The sequence below is a fragment of the Limulus polyphemus genome, unplaced genomic scaffold, assembly GCF_000517525.1.
Source record: "Limulus polyphemus unplaced genomic scaffold, Limulus_polyphemus-2.1.2 Scaffold2095, whole genome shotgun sequence".
Classification (NCBI taxonomy): Eukaryota; Metazoa; Arthropoda; class Merostomata; order Xiphosura; family Limulidae; genus Limulus; species Limulus polyphemus.
In genome coordinates this window covers 186,997-195,891 of record NW_013667705.1, presented here as the reverse complement: position 1 = coordinate 195,891, position 8,895 = coordinate 186,997, and the positions used below count along the sequence as shown (strand labels likewise).

The window sequence follows — 8,895 nt, the reverse complement described above, 5'->3', positions numbered from 1 at the left end:
CCAAGAGTTGGCAGTGAAAGTAAATCTTTTTCATCCTAATTATTATATACTGTAAAAAAAAGTATAATTTTTGAAATCAACTTAAAACACTAAAAAAGTCAGAAAGTACTATTTACAATTTTGCTTATTAACTTACTGTTAATGTTCTAGTTTTTGGGCAACAGTATATACAGAGAAACAAATTTCTAGAAAGAACTTGAAGTTAATTTCTTCATTGTTTGAGCCTTCTAACGGGACCCTCATTGAATATCAAGTTGGACCATCTTTAATCATGATAAAAGCCAGCAAGTTTGACCACCTTTTGTCATAATGAAAGCCTGCAAGTTGAACCACATTTTGTCATGATAAAAGCCTGACTCAGCATCAATATAGACTCCATAAAATGTCTTGTTCAGTTGTAACTCATTCATCAATGAGTATGGCTTGCAGCTGGTTCACAGATATGAAAAGAAAAATGTTGTGGCAAAGTAAATTTTAAGTTGATCCCAAAGACAGTTAATCGGATATAGATTCAGTGATTGTGTTGGTCAATGACTTAAGTCACTGCCTTGCTTTTTTTGTTACATAACTCTGTATGAATTGTACATTGTGTATGCAATTTGTTGTACAAGGCTTTTGTAATATTGTTGACGTTATCTTACTCAGAACTTCTAAGTCTTTCTCGTTATGTTTAATATTGTTGTCACTAGAGGGCTAGATATTTCTAGATTTTTCTGTCACATGTCATAAAAACATGCAGATACAGAGTGAAAAAAAAGTTAGTGATAGTAAAGGTGAAGCTAGACTGCATGATTGTCAGTTTAACCATAGAGGGTGAATTCTATAGTTAGTTTCACACCTTGTGTTGTAATTTTTTGTCTTGTCAATTGGGTTCTAAAGTAATTGAACCAGCCTGTGTGTACTATTGACATAAAAGAGAATTATTTAAAGCTCTAGATTCAACTGTAGTGAACAATAGTGTAATGAATTTTTGTACATACATTTGAATTGTTTTGAATATCTATTATTTTAAAACAAGTGGATTGTGTACTGTCCATTTAATGTTGAAATTCATCGCCAACAACTCACAGAGACCTACTGTAAAGAATCCAGCCCTATACAAAACCTGACAAAAGTATTTCACAACTGTATGTTGGAAAGCTTAATGGAATGTCCATTTTGTGAATGATTGAGATATGGTTCAATTAAGATGTTACATGTTTAAGTTGTATATATATATATATATGTACATACACTGAATGGAAAGTTCATTAGTCATTAAAAAATTTTTTTATCTCAGCTGCAGCACCACCTACTACCACTGATGAGCAGTTTGGTTACAAAGACTGGGTCTTCGTCAACTATACTTTCAAGAGGTTTGAAGGCCTAACACAGCGAGGAAAAGGGACAAAGAAAAGCTAGTTTGAAATTAGGGTAGTTGTGATAAATAACATTTGAAACTGATACTTGATTCTTAGCAACACCTTGAAGCAATCTATATGAATACTAACCTGTGTTATCCAAGACTTCACCATTGCTGAATTGAAACAGTGTGTTCTGTAAAGCTCACCTTTATTTAAGTTTTATAAAATTGCTGTGCCAGAACTTGTTTTTTTTTTTATAACTAGAAGTTAAGAACATTATTCATGCCAAAGACAAGCAGGTACCATTCCATCATCAAGAAAAAGCTGTGACATAAAAGGATCATTTGTATGTGTTATAAATTAAACATCAAACTATGCACTTAATTATATTTCTCTACAGAGTTGTCTAGAATAAGTGAGACATGTCTTTTTTTTATAAGGTGTAAGTGGGTTGTAGTGATTTGTTTAGGATAGCATAATTGGCTTCGTCCTCATACGACAGTCTGAAGATAACAATTTTTGAAGCCGTGATGTAGTAGTTTGATATATAGTGTCCAATTAACTACATCATAAATTAACTAACTGATAATTTAGTTCCCATAACTTCCTTAGTTTTTTTCTTCTACAACCAGCAAAAGCTTCTAACTTTTGCAAGATATAACATTTCTTGATACATTTTCTAAAATCAGCTACCTCTTAAGGATATTTCATTAGTTTAAAGATACAATTTCATGTGTCAAAGCATTTCTTTATAGATGAAATCTATTTTCTTGTTAATGTCAATAAGTAAAACTTGTGAATATTGGAATGATAAACTATGATATACAAGTTTTTTCCTAGTAACATGTATTTCAATAAGATTTTCAATCAAATAAGAAATAATCTTGAGGAATTATTACTAGTTTTATATCAGATTTTTAATCAAAACTCTTTAACAGTGGGATCTCAAATAATTCTTCAACTAGTCTATATGTTTGGTGTTATATGGTGATGAGATTTATTTTTTGGGATCTGTATAGTGCTTGACAGGTATGTTTTGCCTTCAGTGTATTAAGTTCAGCTAGGATATAATATCAAAACAACGTAAGAATGTGACTTATGGATTGAAAAGAACTTTCTGAATCATTACTTTTGTGTATAAAGATGTTTTTTGTATAATTTATGCTAATCTACTGAAGCCTAATGTCATAGGGTTGTGCTGTGTCTGTTTAAACCCAAATTTGGCTTTACCGTGTACAAAAAGGTTATAAAACCTGCACAGATTTTGTTTGCAAGTCTTATTTATTGTTCAAAAAGCAACACTGTATTCTGTTAAAAACCATGATCAGATTTTAAGATCAAGTAAATGTGGTTTCACATGATTGTTGAACCAATGCCTGTTCAGTAAATAGTTTAAACTAGAGTAATGTTTGTTACAAAAATGCAGCCAAATTAATCACATAAATCTCCATTATGAACTGGAAAAATAAAATTTCTGCTACACTTCTTAACAAGGACTAAAGTGGTCTCTAAATTATATATGATACAAACATATCTAAACCAATCAGATAAGTATTCTTGTCAGAAAAACATACCATTAGAGTAATCTTATTATTATACGCATTTATATCTATATATAAATACATACTACAGTCAATTTAATCATATGTAAATTTAGGAAGTTTAAATCTTCAGTGCAGACTACAGCAAATATAATTAAAGTGTAGCAGAAAGATTTGCTGTAGTCTGCACTGAAGATTCAAACTCTTAATTAGTAATCAAAGTAATAATATAGAAACATTCATGTTACTTGCTGCTGACAGAAACTAGGTGAAAAACGTTTTCTATACCTTTTACATTATAGTCACACAAAAATAATCTAGTCAGCATGGCTTACATACACTTTTTTTTTCTGTTACTCCAGGAAGTAGGGAACCTGTTACTTTATAGGTTGTGATATAAAATATAATAGTAGATAATGAAATGATCCTTGAAACTTAGGTTGAATTTGTTGATTAAATATCAATAAAACACATTTCATAAATAGTAAATTTTAATTTTTGATAACCCCTCTATCATGCATTCAGATGTCTTTTTAAGACTAATGCACCGAGTTTCAATTCTTTAAAAACTTTTCTTATTATAACAAATGTCCTAAAGCTGAATGTGTGTGTGTGCGTATTTTTTCATAATTCAGAATTTTACAATTAATATCCTTATGGTTACATTATGATTTTTTGGCATATTTTGTTAAGTAATAATTACCCATAAAAAAGTGTCTTTTATTCTTGTAATTAGGTTTATTACAAGCTAAAGTCTATCCTTAAATTTCCTGTTTTAGTGAGAGACACACACCTGTGGTACAACAGTATGAACCAGTTTGTCAATATAAGTAGACTATTATAAATTGTAGTTTCCTTTATCAATCTTATGTAAAAATTGCAGAAACTTGAACCTGAAACTAAATGTTATGTAATGGATCTGTCCAACAATGTTTTTTGTTTTACTAAAGACCCATTTAGTTCACTGATCTTATGTAGGCACTGAACGATTTCTATTAAACATCTTGTAAGTCAAGATACTGGTTGAAATACTGTATTTCAGTTCGAAAAACATTATCAATGTAACTTAAGTAAAGAATTTATTTAAATACTAAGTTTCATAGAACCTTGGTGGTCCCTGCCAGTGTTTCAATGGTAAATCTGAGAGCTTATAATGTTAATAGTTTGTTTTTGATACCCAAAGTGGGTACAGCCCAGTTGGCCCTTGTGTTTATCAGTTTAATACTATTTTTTGTTCAGAATTCACAAGGTTTTGTGTGTTGGGGCGAGGAGTAAGTGTGATAATTAACTGAAAACTTTTGAGAAATTTTATATTCATAACTTTAGAGAAGCCTCAAGATATTCAGTATCAACAAACAAGTACATTATTGGAGAGAGTTTTTTGCATTGTTGTTTTAATATATATATATATATATATATATATTAATTGTTTCCTTTGTAATGTACTACTTTCGAAATAAAGGAAACATCTGACCTCATATGTTATGTAAGATTGTATCCAAAGACCAAAGTCTGATATCAGAGTTAATGATACCATTGAATAACTTGGAACTGAGTCTTAGTGTGTACATTTAGACTACAATTATAGTTTTTTTCCATTGCTATCTTAATTTAAGACACTGGTGGATTTCTTATCCAAAAAAATCTAACCAATGTTGGAACAAATAAATCTGGACTAAACATGAACTTAAATCTAAGGTTGTAGTTGTGTAAAGACTAGGGATGCACGGGTAGTAAAATTTGGCCAAATACCAGGTCAGGGTACCTGGTTACCAAGCTGGGATCGCGTTCTCCCCTCACCCCACCCCCCAAACAAACAAACAACACACACAAAAATTAGAAACAAAAACAAAATTGACATTTATTACATTTAACCAAATAATCACCAACAGAACCTTCACAAGTTTTACTTTCAACACCTAGCCCCAATGTCTCGAACCCTAACCCCTATTGTTCTCTGAATCCCTGACTTTCAGCGGGTGGTCAGTCTTGTTGTTCGGAATACATTTTTTTTTTTAACTAAACCAATTTTTTACTAACTTTCAGTACCTCGTTAGTTCCTACAAATATTAGAGCTTAGATGCCTAACTTTGACACTCGGCCGGAACCAAGTATTACCGGGTAGCCCAATACCTGCCTGGGGCCGAATATCTAGCCAGGTACTCATGCATCCCTAGTAAAGACACCTGTAGCACTAAAAGATGTGTTATAATAGTGTTGTGCACAAGTAACGTTTAAGCTCTTAAGAAATTTGAGAGGTACAAAACCTCTTTCTGTTTGTAAATACCTTGTAATTAAAAGGGAACAAACTGAAAATTGAGTAGTTATATTGTAATTTGTGTATTTAAAATGCTTAAGGTAATTATAAACTTCTTCATCTTACCACAGGTTATTTAGAAAAAATGCATTTCTCAGTTAAAAAATGTTTATGGATTTGGTTTAAATATCTTTTTTTATGTGAATGAACAACTCGTTCTTGAATAAGAGAGCATTAATTTACACTAGTGCAAGCCTTTTTTTGGGGGGTGACTTGTGAATTACAATTTTATCCAACATAATCATATACTTGCAACATAATATTAACTCTTATGGTTAAATTATCCTTATTTTATAATTTATAACATGGTTATATAGTTAATGAATGAATTTCGACCCACATTAAGATATTCATTTCTAAAATAAGAGGTTTTTTTTGCTATTGTTTTTGGTATGCAGAAATATTTAAGTATCAGTGACTAAAGTAAGGAAATTATTTTTTTATACATTAAATTGTTCATTTTATGACCATTCAGAATGAAAAACTGAATAAAATTCTGATGTACATGGGTTTTTTCCCCTTAGTGGGATGTTTTGAACATAATCTTATAATTTAAGTCTATTTTCTACATATTTGAAAATTGTATGATTTAGTTTATTTACAATAACCTTACTTGTATACTGTCAGTCTTAACATTGATGGCATTACATGTGTTAAAGCCTTAAGGCTTATTGTACTTAAAGCAAATGCTTTAAAGTGTTTGTAACATCTTCTGAATAGTGGATTTGTTTTTAACATGTTTCTCTCCTTGCTAATTTGGTAAGTTACCATGGTAGACAATTTCATTCATTCAAACTGTCGAATACATGTATAATATAAACTTATCAATAAACACTGAACCATATACACTCAGTTTATTTTCATTGGTGACTCGTACATTTTAAATAATAAAAATAGGAAGGAACAAAAAAGAGGAAGGAATTAAGACCAGGTTTCTGAAATTCTTCAGACTGCCTCTATTCTTTTAAAATGGCGACCTGAAAAATAATTACTGATATTAACTAGTAAACTCATACGTTTCTATAACATTTGCTTTAATCATTTTGTTTTTTATTTTACATTTTATTTATATAAAAGAGCACGTTAATGCTACATAGTTTAAAAACTTGATCTTTCTTAAATTTAAACACTGGTATTTTTATCAACTTTGACTTTAAAATATTAATCTGACATTGATTTTAATTATCAGTGGAGTAGAAAATAAGATTATTTTAAAAGTAACACTGGGTGATTTTGTGGCAAGTTCATGCATACTTAATCTGAGTATTAGTCAGACATTCGTGTTTTTTTCTACTTACTAAATCTTTTTATTCTAAAATGTTAACACCATTTGCTAAGTTTTTCATATGTTTTGTGTGAAATATTAATGTAAAAGTTTCTACCTCATTTCGTCAATAAGATACTTTGAATTTAAAGAAGTATAGTGGACACTGAGTGTAAACATGACAGTTAGTTACTACTGTGTAAAAAAACACATGTACCTTGACGTTTCGCCTTACATATTTTTCAAGTGGTTAACCATCCATTAATTTCAGAATTAGTCTTAGTACAACTACTAGATGATAGTATGTGATTTTAAACACGACGTTCTTTATAAATTCGGACATAAATTTGAATCCTTAGTTAACAAATACTTATAATTTATATATTTTAAAATCATCAAAACAAAGTCTAAAGAATGAGAAATAATCAAAGGAAAAATATAACCATTAGAAAATGGCATTAACTTTGAAGATACAACCAAATTGTTACTAGATAGCAGACCAAATTTTGCAACTACAACTAGATTGGATGATACAGAATTGGATATTTTATCATAATTATGGCAAACTTTCTATAAAATGTGACAAAAACATTTTTTTTTAAAAACCTGGAATGCAAACAGTAGAGATTCGTCAGAACATAGATGATATATTTGGAGCCTGAGACACTAACTTAGAGTCACTTATTAGTTTCCATAGGTGTTTAAATATAGTTCATCCATTCATGAAATTTACACTTAATTATGTCATACCAGCAGGCCCACCAACAGAAATTCTGGATTCCAGGGGAAAACAGTCAATGGTTTCCAAGAAATGGACTGGTATGACCTATTATATTTTATTGCAAGTATTAATTTCGACTACAAAACGTATCTGTCCTATCCGTCCGGGGCTCTGAGAAGTTGCCGCATTTACTCCTCCCCTCGGTTGGTAGGTCTGCATATCAGGTAGAAATTTAGCATTTTTATAAACTATCATCTATATTAAGGATGGGGAAATCATTATTAGTATTTTTAGCAAATTCATCTAATAAAGTCGTTTGTTTGAGTTTCCACTTACATCATCCTCCTGCAGTAAAAAGAAGTGTCGCTATTGACTACCTCCTTAGGATTGATAAAAGGGACTAGGGAAAATCTGATGAATATTTTCGAAAAAATTAATACTCACAAGAATACATATACAAAACATAATAAGGAATTTTGATAGACAAAAACAAACAAACTCCCTTGAGCCACGAAAATAATCCCTCGGAGGGGCTAACAATTTTAAAATCCTGAGTTTGATTCCCTACTGTAGATAGAATGCAGATAGCCCATTGTGTAGCTTTGTAAGTTTGCACTGAGAAAACACAACCATGTAAATAAAGAAATGCATATTTAAAGTCGGGATAATTGGGTGATACCATGTATATCATATCACCATAAAAGTGATGAGAATAATTGCATCACATTTACCTATTTAAACAGTACAAAACCAAGCATTCAACCTTAAATCCTTAATAACAAATTGAGCATATTAGAAAGAAACACAACATGTAAAAAAATAAATGTATAGCCGCTAAATATGACATAAATTATCAGTGGCATTGTAAGGTTGATTGATTAATTGGCGTTTTTTGGTGCAAAGCAACTGGGCTATCTGCGCCAAACAACCGGTAAAAATGCCAGAAGTAAAAAAACTATAAAATTGAAAAAGTCAATAGCCCACAAGAAGTTAAAAACAGAAGCGAGCTTGACAATGTCACCATCGCCAAAGACACTGTACAACGTCGGGGTAAACCCCGAGAAAAAACATGTCTAAGTTAGTGTCGCTGTTCGCAGTCGTAACGACGGCACTAAAACAAGACATGGGCAGTTGTGACTTGAGTGTCACAAAGGACACAGGATCATTTCCACATAAAAGAAAACAATAAGTTAAAACCCCGTGGCCAATGCGCAGCCTAGACAAGACAACTTTCTCCCTCCGATCCTTATGGAAACTGGACGGCCAAACAACAACCGTAGGTTTCATCTGAAAAAGCTTGTTATGCAGTTGCTCACTACAAATCAACTACCAACTGGCGCAAAGACATGCCTTGATCACAAGACCATAGTCCACATACGGGACAGGCATAGCTGTGACAATGCCAGAGCAGACGGTCTTAGCTGCGGTGTCAGCAAGCTCATTCCAACATGGCCAGACATCCAGAAAAACTGGATAGAAACGGAAGACAGAGAAAACTGAGCCAGTCGTTTCTGAATGTCCATGTGAAAAGGGTGAGAACTCACATTAGGGATTTCAGGGCCAGTAGATAGCTAAGCTAATAAGTGTAAATAGTATAGTTAGTATGCTGCTTAGCTTCAACGTGATCCAAGGCAAGAGAAATGACATATAACTCGGTAGTGAACACAGAACTGTAAAGGGGATCCTGCGAGCAACCACAGAGCCACAGT

The 8,895-nt window shown here is 31.8% G+C and overlaps 2 protein-coding genes across 3 annotated transcripts in view; one reads left to right on the top strand and one right to left on the bottom strand.

The window, feature by feature from the left end:
• The window catches only part of LOC106465923 (serine/threonine-protein kinase tricorner-like), an 18,009-nt gene extending 15,196 nt beyond the window's left edge, over nucleotides 1-2,813 (top strand). Inside the window, exon 9 of the mRNA XM_022393874.1 lies at nucleotides 1,280-2,813. Coding sequence (XP_022249582.1) covers nucleotides 1,280-1,401 — 122 coding nt within the window. The 3' untranslated portion in view covers nucleotides 1,402-2,813. The remainder of the gene's footprint in view (nucleotides 1-1,279) is intronic.
• A 3,225-nt stretch (nucleotides 2,814-6,038) lies between these two features.
• Nucleotides 6,039-8,895, bottom strand: part of LOC111087394 — a 40,894-nt gene continuing 38,037 nt past the window's right edge. For both annotated transcript variants that reach the window (XM_022393882.1, XM_022393883.1), the window contains exon 4: nucleotides 6,039-6,178. The gene's annotated coding sequence lies outside the window, so the exon portion shown is untranslated. The remainder of the gene's footprint in view (nucleotides 6,179-8,895) is intronic.